Consider the following 12,924-nt stretch of genomic DNA (forward strand, 5'->3'; position numbering starts at 1 on the left):
TGACTTAGTTATTTAACTTCTATGTTTTTAAGATCTTAGGCCTTCAGGGCCTTTATTCATTGCCTAGGTGAAGAATTTATGCATAAAAAGTTTAATTGCATTCAAAGAATCAAAGAGGTTAAATAAGGAATAGAATTTATATATTGAAGCTTATTATATTAATTATTTGTCTTTCACGGTGCGTGTAATTCAGACCTTAATGGTATGGTCCCCACACAAATGCTTTTGCTGTCTCAGAAATGACCCAAAACATAAGGGTGTCAGTCAGTAAGTCATTAGGCAGTTAGTGAAGGCAGTGGTGAGGAAGAAGGAAAAAAAAAAAGAAATAACTTAGCGAGAAGAGAAAACAGGAAGTCAGTATAGGAAGTGAAGAATGCAATCATCTAAGCCTGTTTAGGAAGGAAAAAAAAATGATTTTGTTAGCTATTATTTTATGTTATTTTATTTTTTAGATAATTTGCAATAGAGAGACAAAAATATCTCAGATACAGTTGTAAAGAGCCTGATGTCCTGTAGCCACATCAGACCAGGCAACAGAAGTTCCTTCTTCTCTCCCCTCTCTTCTCTCCATCTCTCTGTCCTCAGAACTGGACAAGAACCCACAGGCAAGATGAAGTTTACATTTACATGATATGATTCATGGACATCTCTGCCTTTCCACATTCCTTTTTTTCCATGCCACGCAGTACCTAAGCTGGTGCTTCTTCCAATCTTAATATCAACAAGTTAAAGCCTTTTTTATATCATATTCAGCACCTCTGGGCCCAACTCATGGGATTAAGATGAGAATCTTAGCTGAATTTTGGGATTTATCCATAATCCTTAATGGATGTTTGTACATATCACTATGATAACAGAATTCAGTAACTTGATCAAAATATGTGTAATCTGTAAAATTCAGCAGATGCTTTACCACTTTGCTGATTTGGACCTAATAAGCATGGGCAGTAATTAACATTTTATGTGCAACTATTTATGTGAGTTGTTGAAGTTAAAACTCTAGAAGGAAGTGTCATGCCCCCATATCTCAAAGCCCATTGCTGGCTGTGGCACTGGATCTGTTGCCATGAGAGAGAATCTGTTTCCTGTATTTGGGTTTAGAGTCGTTCATTGTTTAAAAATAGAGCAATTTAGAGAAAGCAAATATACTACAGCCTTCCACTACATTTGCTTACTAATAGCTGAATTGTGATGCTGCACTACTGGAAAAGTGTGGTTATTTTTTCAGGGGAGGTTTGTGCATCCATGTGTCTCATCCTTTCAGCAGCTTTCAACTGGGCAATCCCGTGTGTACCCAGCTTCAGCAACCGGTTACAAATGGATTGTTTCTAAGCCCGGTTCAGCAAAATTCTGTGAATAAACCCAAGGCTTTGTGCTGCTTCATTTAGGTGGACCTGTTTTCCTCTTTCTCAATTCCAGAATGTGGAGCTGTGGCTCTGAAGAAAACAGTAGCGTATTCTACAGGTCCTGAGAAAGCTGAGTTCCCTGGTGGTTCTTCAAGGTGGAATAAAACTTTTGGTGAAGGCTGCACGTTGACATATGTAACATCTTCAGGCTCTGTTTGAGTTTGGTGCCTTAAGACAGCATATGTTGTGCAGTCATTCTTATCCCCATCTGAACTTCTATTTGTATTTTTTCTTCCATCCTTCTGAAAAGAAATGAAGAGTTTTTTTTTCTGAGTATTGTAAACAAAAACTTGTAGAGGGGTTATGACTTAGCCAAATAACTGAGTCAGGTTGTGCCTGCTCTGCAGCCACATTTGGCAATCACAAACACAGACCGCTAGCTGCAGTCTGCTGGCTTGAGCAGATGCTATGTGTTCGCTGTAGGATGTGTGGTATCGTGTGCTTTGTAATCGCCTTGAGTGGTAAGCACAGAGCCAGCGTCTTCACGTGACAGAGATCAAACAAAGCACCAAGAATGAGGGATTTTTGATGCTCTCTTACCTGCTGCACTCCTTTTCTGAAATCAGGATGTCTGCCAAAGTCCATCTCTTTTCCTGCCACAAATAACAGAGTCTCCTTTGAGTGCAGAACCACACCTTTACCTTTTCATCGTAAAAATGATTGCCCTCTCTCTGCTGTCCCTGATTTAGCTCACATGTTGCATTTCTCTCAGCTTGGTCTTGTTTCTTCCCTTTGCAATGATACTACAAGTAAACCTTACTGGCATTCAGGGTGCTGGGAAACCAGGCCCTAGGGGCAGGGAAAAATAGAGAAGAGGATTAGAGAGCTTTACCTTCTCTTTTCCTTCTGATGTAGCTGGTGACAAGGAGTGTAACAATAGCAATCAGGGCAGTTGTAGCTAGGATGGAACTCAGCACCATGACAGCATAAAGAGTCCTGCAAGGAAAAGCGTGGTATCTCCATTACTATTTACAGCATGAGAGGTGATTAGGCTGATTTGGAAGGGGATTTTGTGTGTTGGAAAATGGAGTTTGGTTCCAGGATAAAAATTCAGCATGCTCTCTCTAAACAAGTTTGGTTCTGGGTGGCCAGTACTGGTCTACAGACACAAAGGATCCATCCCAGCTGTATTTTCTTTGGCACTTGGCAGGCCCAGGGCAAATTCAGAAGCTTGAAATCTCTTCCTGCACTCAGTTGCAGTGCTACTAGAGCTCAAAGGCATCCCTCATCAGGATGCAGTTGCCCTTCTCACGATCTCTGATCAGGATCATTATGGGGGTCTCTTTTGATCAGGTCTGGTAATAACTCTCATCTAACATGCTGTGTTGTTTAGCTGGGGTTGGTCTTAGGCTGGTCTACTTGCACCAGAGGCAGAATCATTGTAGCATTGCATGGGCCATATGGTTTTCCCTTTTAACCATGTAGAAAGGAAGGATGCAGTCAAATTGGGCATCGTCAGCAGAGGCCTCTCCTGGTGCTCCTGAAACCAATAGGAGACTTCTGCAGCTTTATACGGGGCTCGGGGAGGCTGGTCCAAACCCCGTGGCAGAGAAACGGAAACCTATGGGTGTGTGTGTGCGTGCAAGTTTCAGCAGTTTGTCTCAGCACCCCTCAAATCCTGCACTGCCTCCAGAATGCTATGATTAGAGTCAGAATCTTTGCTTTTACCTCTTGTCCTTTTTGCTGGCATCTGTGGGGCTGGCATCCAGTTCCTGATTTTCCCCTTGAAATAAAGAAACAAAACACAAGAACAAGGTGATTTTCCCACATCAATCCATCCCTAGTGACTTTCTCTCATGCTGAAAAATCCTGCACTGCAGGCTGGTAGGATGCTCCAGAGTTATTGCTTGTTTGTTACCCATGAAATTGTGCACAAGAATATTCCTCCTGTGCTATTTACCCACAGAAGAAGGTTTATTAATGCAGCAGTCACTGGAGTAGGATCATCCAGTTTGTCAAGAAGGATCTGGGAGTTTTGTTTAGGTTGTTCAGTAGTACTTTTTATCAATGAATCTAAATAAAAACATCAGGTGTAGGCCCAGCCAGACAGCTAGTAGCTAGCTGGACTGGAACAGACATCCTGTGAGTCCAGTTTTCTTCCCTTTTGGTTATAGTCCTCTGTTTGTTTTGTTTTGTTTTGTTTTTAATTCTTGTGAAATATTTCCTACTGCATTTCATCATGCCTTGGAAAACATACTTATATGATGACTATATCACGTGCAGAGGGGCAAAAGAGTTGTGGTTTCCGCTTCCCTTTTAAGTTTGAGTTCTGTGACAGATCAAAGGGAAAGGACAGCTACTGTTGGGGTTAAGTTTTGTAGAAGGGATAGGTAAGCCATGAAAATTCATACCATTTTAGAAAGTGATGAGTTGCAATTGAATGCTGTTAGAAAGGAAGCATTTTAGAAAAAGAAAAAAAATTCTTGTTATCTTTTTCTTAAAAAAAGAAATCTTGTGGTTTCCCCTTCCCTCCACATTTTTCACTTGTCAGAAAAATCAGATAGCTTCCACCAAGTATCTTTTGTTTTGCTGCTTTCTGCACCGGCTAAAAGCAGAAGAAGTAAAGTGTGAAAGCAAATAGAAAAGTTTATTAATGAACAGTGATAAAGAGGTGAACTCAGGTAGAAATTCAGGTAAGTGTTCAGATCTCTTGGAGTCTGTTTCATCTGCTGATGTGAATGTTAAATTTCATTAGTCAATGAAGCCAAACCAGACTGCCTCCCTCCCAAGAATTGGCTGCAATTTCTACCATTAGTATGTATCAAAAAATCTGTGTAAGAAAGGAAATTCAGGAATTATCTGTGTCTCAGGAAATTTCAAGGCTCAGAAGAGAGCTCTTTAATGTTGAACTGGAGTCTTTCTTGTCAAAGTGCTAAGAAACTGCTGACTTTTAGAAGATCATCATTATTTCTTTGATTAACTCACCCAAAACTTCCAGCATGATCCTCTTCAGCAGTTTGTTTCTCCCCTGGAAATGGCTCTCGAGACGGTATTCTCCTGAGTCATTAAGTTGGAGATTTTTCAGCCACACTCTAATCATTTTCCATGAGAAGTCATTCGTCATTTCAGTCCTTCCTACTTTAATGATACTTTGATCAGTGTTAGCTCTGATAATAGGTTGACATGTAACTCGGGACACCATTTTGCACCACAGAAAATGTTGAAGCTTCCCGACGTTGATTGTCACAGAATAGGAGCAATGAAGGAACAGGGATTTCCCTTTTTCTGCAAATATTATTACAGGTTCTAAAGACAACAAAGTGATGATTCATTAGAGGGGTAAGAGACAGGAAAATGCAATCCCCACAACAGCACACATCACACCCAACAAAGGAGCAGAGCAAACACCAGCACAAAGAGAACTGGCAGAAGATGTGGAAGTTAGCAGCCCTGGTATCAGGTTCCAGGGCTGTCATTGCTGTCAAATTCCCCGGGTGCTGTGACACGGAGCTACCTCTGTGCTGTGTTCAAATTTAGGAGGGTGTTGCTCCATCTCACAAGTCTTTTAACACCTTTAATAAGTCGGCTACTTGAGTTATCAAAGCCTATGTGAAAGATCTCTGTGACTGGAAAATGTTTTCAACAAAATGGAAGATCTTATACCAAAAAAAAAAAAAAGCATTATGTTTTTTTTGTTTTCATCAACTTGTCTGAAATGTTTCTGCCCCAAACCTAAACCCATTTGTTTTTGATGAGTATAATCCCACAAAATTGTATTCATGGTTTTTGATAGTAATTTTTTAAACAATGATTTATTTCCCTTTGACTTTCTTTCCCTTTCCCTTTTTGATTTAATGTGGAAAAAAAAAATTCCTGGCCATTTCTGCCTCTAGATACATGCAGATACATATTGCATTTTCTTATTGCCCTCGATAATCTCTAGTGGACTCTGTGACCAGATACACCATACTTTGCTATGGAACAAAAACTGGAAATGAGGCATCATTCTTTATTTATTTTGGCTGTCTCCCACCCAGTGCACTGTTGACCTCATAGCTCACCCGTAGGTGAAACCACCATCTGTATTCTTTGCAGCAAAATTTGCTTCAGATCTACCCAGACTCCACACTGGTATGTGCCAGAATCCTCTCGTCGAAGTGCTGCCATTCTAACAGAAAACCAGCCGCCTCCAAAGTCTTTCAGCTGAACAGGACGATACTGTGCATGGTTAGGATTAAGCCCTTCTTCTGAAGGGAATCTCGAGGGTAAGCCTGGACAATATTTTTCTGGTTGCTCCTTGCACCAGAATTTCTTCTTATGTAAATGCTTGTGCACATCATATGAACAGTTAGCTCTGAAGGTGTCTCCCTCTACTTGCAGAAACATGTGCGTGTCCTCTCCTGGCATGCATGATCCTTTCAAAAAAATAAAAAATAAAAAGAAAATTGATGCTAGAACTAATGTAATCTTAGTATGTCACTTTTTCTTACGTTATACCACTAATACCGCTGGGACTGTGAGAAGAGTTATTTAACTCTGCAGTTTTGCATAAATAAACATCCATGCCTAGCCTAGAAAAAGGGTGCCACTACCCTTTTTCCATTGTTATTCAGATTGTTCCTCTCTGTGGACTCAGTATTTATTGGCAGTAAGAAAGCAAACAGCAGCTAGCCTGTCTGACATTGCTCACAATACCTCATCCATCACGAATCTGGAGCAAGCAACACAGATTTCCCTCCCCATATGCTGGATGATTTCAGACTAAGAATGCTTCAGTGGTGGGAGAGGAAGGTCTAAGAAGGTCAGAAATTGCCAGGTATCCCTCATAAAATTAATTTTTGGACAAACTAACAAACTACTGTAAAGAAAAAAGAGAAGCCAAAAGCTTGTATAATTAAAATAAGCACATTTCAGGCTGAATGTGTCCTCCCCTTGTAGTCCCTCATTGACATCTGGCAGTCTTATTCTGTGTCTGGCCATAGATGGCCTGAATAAAAAGTGTAAATAAGAGTGTGCAATGCAAACAACAGCACAGACAGTACCCCGTTCCCTGGAGAAATAAGAAGTCTCTGAGCCTTACCTGGTAGTGCCAGCAAGAGCAGCAGGGCTGGAAAACTGCCCATCCTCAAGTAGAAAGTGGTTTAGGGCACAGAGAAAAAAATTATCCCAGATCTTCTTTATCACTGAGGAATTCTCTAGTGCTGGGGAACTTAACTTGCTTTGTCATTTACAGTTATCTGCTGCCTAGTGATGTTTCCAGTTTGGAGTCACTAACATCTTTTAACCACAATCTTAATATTACTTCCCATGTGGGAAGGCTGCACCATGTCTACTGGCTGCTTTTTTTGCTTTAAATATATTGTTTTCTAGATAGCCATATTTAGCAACCATGCTGTGTAGCTGGGAAAGAAATGGATATTTTTGGTCTCTAGGGCCACCTTGACGTACTACAGAGCAGCTTTCAGTAGGACGTGTTCATTCTTCCTGCTGTTTTGCACTTAGATGCAAGACCTGCCAACCTGCCCCGGTGTCCTGGGGCACTTCTGTACACTATAAATGTGCCAGCATGTTCTAAGTGTTACCGTTTGGGCGATGTATTTTGAGTTGGGGTACTCCAGCATTTTATCATGAATCCACATTAAGTAAAATAATCAGTTTTTTATTTAGCTTTGTAGGCAATGCAAGGAAATACAGAAATATGTGGCCTTGGGTTTGGGGTGTTTGGGCAGTTAGATACAGCTTCATTTGGGGGAATGATAAACAACGATCATGTTGGTAACATCCCCTTGAGAAAGCAGATGAAAGGCAGGGAGAAGCACAAAGAGTTCATGCTTTGAACATTTCACTTGAGAAATGAGGAAGCAGGCTCAGGGTTGTGCGTAGCCTTCACATCCCTTTCTGTTACATTCTGCAGTTTCGCATCTCTTTCCACACCGACTGTCCACTAAGCATCCATTCTGCCAGAGGAAATCTGTGGGAGCTGGTCACTTTGGGAAAAGAGAACCTGTCACCTGGCAGTACTGTGAAATAACATCACATTGACGGGTCTCAATCCAGACCCCAGTGGAATGATGCTGGAGATAAATTTCTGGAATAACTGCCTGGGTATGGAGCAGTTACTCGCAGTGACTAGAGGTGATAGCAGAGCACTGCATCGCCATGAGTATAGCAAAAAGGTCAGTCATTAGAGGGTGGAGTCTCAGTTACAAAACTAATTTCTAGACAATAATACTGGCTTTCAGTACAAACCACACACTTCTGATTATATTTCACGCTTCTGGAAGAAGTGTTCAGCAGTTTTGTAGAGGTACAGGACATGCTGAAAAAAGCTATTAGCTCTTCAATGAATCAAAAGTTCCTTGGGGAATTTTGACAGAACCACGTCTTAAAATTTTTACATTGTCTGTGTGTGCATTCATGAGTTCCACAAGAACACACGGTGGTTGAGCTGCATTACCTGAACTCCTGTTTATGTTCACTGGCATATCTGTACTTTTATTTACAACAAAGCATTGTCTGGCCTGGCACTGAGCTGGGGGAAAATGGAGCAGAGCTCTGTCAACTTTACTGTGTCTGGGGAAGCATCTCTGCACATAGGTAAGTCTTTGCTGGATCTCTTGACAAAAATATTTCATATTCCTCCTTCCCCCCAACCCCCAGTTCCATCTCCTTCCACCAGGTTCAGGTGTTGCTGGCAGCATCCTTTCACTTCGGTTGCATTGGGAAAAGTTGGTCAGTGGCAATGAGAGAAGGTGAGATGGTGACATTCCCTCTTTAGGGCGATAGGTCTGTCAATACCTATGTCCCGTGGGTCATCCTTTTCTTTCTTACAGCAGGTGGCAAAGCTTTGCCGGAAAATGATTGATGTTCATTTCCCTGTCGATTATCTTGGTTCAGCTCTAAGCAGCGCTCTCGAGGAGGAGCTGATTCCATCTCGTGCATGCTTTACGAGGTCACCAGGGAAAGGGAGGACCCGCTGTTCATTCAAGCTTGAGTTGTTCTCCTCTGTCTCTCTGTTTTTCCCATTCTTGCTAATGACAAAAAGATCAGCACGGCCACCACAAGCTTGACAGCCAGGAGTCCGCCAAAGACATAGAAGACAGTGAAGTCAGCTTCAGGATGGATGCTATGGGGAGCCATAAGCACAACAAAAAAAGGCTTAGCAAGGAGGGGGATGGTTCAACCTTTAAAAAAGTTCTTGTATCTTGGTAGTATAAAGTGCAAAGATGGTAGCATCTCATGTGACAAGCAGTCCATGCCTGGGCATAGCAGAGCCTTGGAGGTTAGAACAACTATTATAAGTTTTAACTTTAAGATCTCACATATGAATAAATTATAGAATCATAGAATCTGTTTTAGGTGAAAAAGACCTGCAAGATCATCTAGTCCAATCTTTAACCTAGTATTGCCGAGTCTACCATTAAATTGTGATCTGCAGGATTTGTTTTGCCTGTCCCTGAAGCACTGCATTCCATTTAGAAACTACACAGCAGCTTTGAGAATTGTCATGGATTAGGAATAGGCAGAGAATATGCATATGGCGGTATTCAGCTTCAAACAGAGGTGCAGATGCTAATCTAGTTTAGTCCTAGGAGAGTTAGAGTTCACAGCCTGAGGAAAAGTTTTATGGCTTACCTGGAGATGCTGTGAACAGCTCTAGGCTCCTCTGGCATTTGGGTTTCCAGGACAGCTGATGACAGAAACAGAATAGTTTAGTCTACAAGTGTTTCTGTGTGATACCCGTTGGTTTCACAAAACCAGTGCCCCAGTTAGGCACAGGTAACCAAGATGAGACTGGACAATGAGCTGCATGCTAGGAGATTAATCTGGGTAACTGTAGATGACGTGTGTTTCGATGATCTTGAGGTCTCTTCCAACCTAGAAATTCTGTGATTCTGTCACCATCCCTGGAAGTCTTTAAAAGACATTTAGATGTAGAGCTTAGGGATATGGTTTGGTGGGGACTGTTAGCATTAGGTTAGAGGTTGGACTCGATGATCTTGAGGTCTCTTCCAACCTAGAAATTCTGTGATTCTGTGTTAGATGTCTGTAGTGGTTGCTGTAAATTAGGAACTAAAAAGAGACAGTGAAGCATGGTACTTCCTTAGGAAAGTAGATGTTTACCAAAATAAGGCCTTGACATCTGCAGACACGTGAAATTTAAGTTAAAACTCAGGAACTCATAAAACACAGAGCCTCAGGACCTACCTGTCAGCACTTTCACTTGCACCTTCTGTAAGGTGTTTGTTTCCCCCAAGAAGTCAGTCCTGCACTGGTACAGCCCAGCGTCCTGCTTCTTGAGTCGCTTCATGGTCACCGTCAGGACCCCTTTGTGGACGTCGTCACTGATGGCAGTGGTGCCGTTCCTGTTCTTCAGGAAGGGCAGCCAGAAGCGGTGGGCACTCACCACATGTTGGCACTTGGTCTCATCGATCTGCTTGCACCAGCTCTTTTCTCTCCACCGCTGCTGCCGGGGGTTATAGGTACAATTGATAGATATGGTCCCCCCCTCCACTCCGTACACCAGGGTGACGTTGTCTGCAGCACAGGATGCTAGAAGGAGAAAGCGGTGAGCCACATCTCTTTTACATCTATTGCTTATCACTGTGTTTAGGCTAAACAAATGCCATTTCCCTCTTTTACAACTCTAATGATGACTGCTGCCAACTGTAGGGCTGGCTCACCTGTCTGCTTCCCTCATGAGAGTCTTGGTTCAGACTTTGTTGAAATATGTCAGTAGTGACCCTTTTGACCGGTGTGTCATCTGGCTCGTGCCAGGCAGCCCTTGGGGTAGGGACTGAGGTAACCGTTCCATTAATATTTCAGATTTTCTGAAGCTCAGCCAATTTTGGTCTTCATCTTCCCCTTCTGGCCCTGTGGTGACGGCTGTGGATTGCAGTCTGGAGCGCAACCACATCACGCTTGCTGTAGTCGTTGGGCTCCTGCCCGTTAAGAGGAAGCAGTTGGCCAGCATGACTGGGGGATTAAAAATAAACTTGCATTTTCCTCTTGTTCTGAGGAGCATGAAGCTGGGTATTTAAGTAGATTGACTGGGTGCCAGGCAAACTGGCTTGGCTTTTAAGAGGTCTTTTCACAAGGCAAATCATCAAAACACAGCCTGACACAATAATGACCAGTTGTTTCTGAGTAACACTCAGATTTGTCCTGCTGTAACACCCCTACTTTGCAGCATCTGACTTGCCTACTTGAATACAGCTGCAGCAAGGTTCAAAGGTATAGATTCCACATATGTTCAGAAGTACGGATTTGGCTCCAGTGTGCACTCTGCTGTGGAAAAGGTCCTTTGCAGTAAATGCCCATGAAAATTACCCCAATTTTAAGGGCTTTACACAGCCAAAGGGAAGCAAAACAGCCTTGGTGGATGCTGGAAGTGATACCTACAAGTGCCCAGCTAGCTGTTTAGCAGGTTACTTCTTAATCCGAGTCCTGATTCCAGAGTCAGCAGATGTTTTCACCCTGTCTTTTAATATCCTTTTAATTTTAATCCTGTTGATAACTGATCTTCAGCTTCTTTTTATATATATATATATTTTTTTTTTTTATTTTTTTTGGCTTTAGTTCCTTATTTCTGATTTCCATTCCTCTTTGTGGTGGGCAAAGACAGAAGGGACCATCTTAACTATAAATAATTCTGGGGAAGAGTGCAGTGTGGTATTTATAAAAGTATTTGTATTTCTAGTGAAAAAGGCTGAGGCTTCTGTGAAACCATACGTAACACTAAAACAGAAGTAAATTTAAAAAAATAGGTCATTGTAAGGACTTTGAGCTGGCAGAGCCTTTTAATAATATGTCTTAAAATAATCATAAAAATTCTGAGTGAATTGTAAACTAAAAAAAAAGAACCACTGAAGGTCTTTCACGCTTTCCTAGAAGAAAGCCTAAAAGTGGAGCTATGCTCTCCAATTATCTAACACATACAAGCCTTTATCCTGATATTTTGCTCAACTGGGTACTTCCAGTCAAGGTTTACCTCTCTCCATGCCCAGTCCAGTCCTGTGCAAGCCAACTAAACATGTTAACTCCCTCTCTTATTTCTCTTGTGGACTGTTCCTTGCCCCTCGTTCAGTTACCTTCAGTTCCTTGGCAGCCCCAGGTATTTCTCTTACTGACCAAAAACACCTCTGCAAAAATGTCTTGATCAGAGTCATGGCATTTAAAGATTTGCTGATGCCCCTGTGGAAAAACTGTGTCATTATCTTTTCAGCCAATTCTGCTGACGGGTCCTTTACTGTTTGTTCTCCCTTGTTGCTTGCTTCCGGAAACAATATAGTGGACTTTTTTCCAAGTTCATTCAGATTTTTGTCATAATTGAGATAGGTTTCTGTGCTCCCAAAGCCTACATCTGTTACCTTTCTGTGCACTCTTTCAGATATCTAGCCTCTCCAGAATTTGGCTGCAGAGGGGACGCTTTGAGCTGGGAATACCAGCTAGATCCTGTGCCTGGTTTGTCATTGCAAGTGGACATTGCTGTCCAAGCTGAAAATAGAGACTAGGAGTGTTGCCCTCTACAAAGATGTTCTTCTTGGCTTATTGCAATGCCTAAGATTTCAGAGGAGAGGCCCCTGCTTCAATTAATTTTATTTTCCTCCTCTAGAACCACAGCTGCTGCATTTTACATTCAACCCCCTACGAATGCAAACAAGTAGGATTTTGCAGTTTCACTCTCAGAAGGCACATAAGACTCCTGTTATAACTCAAAAGGATCACTGCGAGAAAAGGTGAGTGCTTGGATCATTGCCGGCCCTTTGTTAAATTAAGAGAAAAGAGCAAACTTCAACCATAATAAGAGTTTTTATTGGTCTTCCGAAGAGCTGCATGCTACCATGAAGATGCCTTTGCATCCAGAAGGAGCTACTATATCTCATGGCCTGTGCAGTCTTTTCCTGTGGTATTATCAATAATCTTATGTGAGGCACAGATCTAAAGTTTACACCAGTCCTTTACCCTGCCCGTTAACTGAAACCCAAGGCCATGCATGCTTTCTTACCTGACAAAAGCAACAAGATGAGGTGCGTGAGCTTCTCCATGTCTGTCCAGCAGAGAAGCAGTCAAGAGATGAGTCTGGACAAAAGCAAAAAGGATTGTTGCCCAAGAGCAGCTTGCTTTTCCCCCCTCCTTGCTCTGCCGGAAGGAATGAGCACAGGAACTTGGCATCTTTTTCAGCCTGTGTATTGAGCAATTCGTCAGGGACGGGTATTTCTCTCACAAGCTGAAAATTCAGGCATCAGCATTGCCCACTCACCGCCAGAGTTTAGTCTAGACAGACCGAAAGAGAACATCATGTGATGGTCTCCAGTAGCATTAGCAAACTGACTGGCTGCCCTTTTTATTTTTTGATTTATTTACTTGGAAATCTTCCATGCTAGTGCTGGTAAAGCCTTGCTTCCTAACTTATTGAAACTGGCAGATAAAGATGCAGGTCTACCCATTAATAAACGTGCCTTCTTTTTCTTTCCTCTAGTTAGTGTTTAAGAAAATGGTAACTCATAGCACCTAAAAATTCTCTTACACATTCCAGCTCTTGTTCATTGTTGCTCCACTAAGCACAAATCTGGAT

General features: G+C 42.1%; 2 protein-coding genes across 2 annotated transcripts; both read right to left on the reverse strand.

Annotated features, from left to right (window-relative positions):
* Positions 1 to 221: 221 nt before the first annotated feature.
* On the reverse strand, positions 222 to 6,561 carry LOC309887126 (polymeric immunoglobulin receptor-like). Its single transcript, XM_082778596.1, has 7 exons — positions 6,427 to 6,561; positions 5,408 to 5,761; positions 4,332 to 4,652; positions 3,075 to 3,129; positions 2,239 to 2,342; positions 1,947 to 1,999; positions 222 to 1,648 (listed from the first exon to the last, which is right to left on the reverse strand). The coding sequence occupies exons 1-7, from the start codon at positions 6,467 to 6,469 to the stop codon at positions 1,385 to 1,387; spliced, it is 1,194 nt and encodes a 397-aa protein (XP_082634722.1). The 5' UTR covers positions 6,470 to 6,561; the 3' UTR covers positions 222 to 1,384.
* A 436-nt stretch (positions 6,562 to 6,997) lies between these two features.
* Positions 6,998 to 12,477, reverse strand: LOC309886933 (triggering receptor expressed on myeloid cells 2-like). The gene is given in 5 exon segments (XM_082778260.1): positions 6,998 to 8,388; positions 8,391 to 8,472; positions 8,982 to 9,036; positions 9,555 to 9,899; positions 12,355 to 12,477. Coding segments are annotated over 5 exon segments (681 nt in total). The 5' UTR covers positions 12,395 to 12,477; the 3' UTR covers positions 6,998 to 8,229.
* Positions 12,478 to 12,924: the final 447 nt, after the last annotated feature.

Source organism: Aythya marila (assembly GCF_965140915.1).
Source record: "Aythya marila genome assembly, chromosome: 24".
In the NCBI taxonomy this organism is placed as follows: Eukaryota; Metazoa; Chordata; class Aves; order Anseriformes; family Anatidae; genus Aythya; species Aythya marila.

What these genes read in the sequence shown, in the direction of transcription:
- LOC309887126 (XM_082778596.1), bottom strand. Translation starts at nt 6,469, where the DNA reads ATGGGCAGTTTTCCAGCCCTGCTGCTCTTGCTGGCACTACCAG. An exon ending in GATCATGCTGGAAGTTTTGG is followed by an intron (nt 3,130 to 4,331) that starts GTGAGTTAATCA and finishes CTTTATTTCAAG; the next exon opens with GGGAAAATCAGGAACTGGAT. An exon ending in CATCAGAAGGAAAAGAGAAG is followed by an intron (nt 2,000 to 2,238) that starts GTAAAGCTCTCT and finishes TATTTGTGGCAG; the next exon opens with GAAAAGAGATGGACTTTGGC.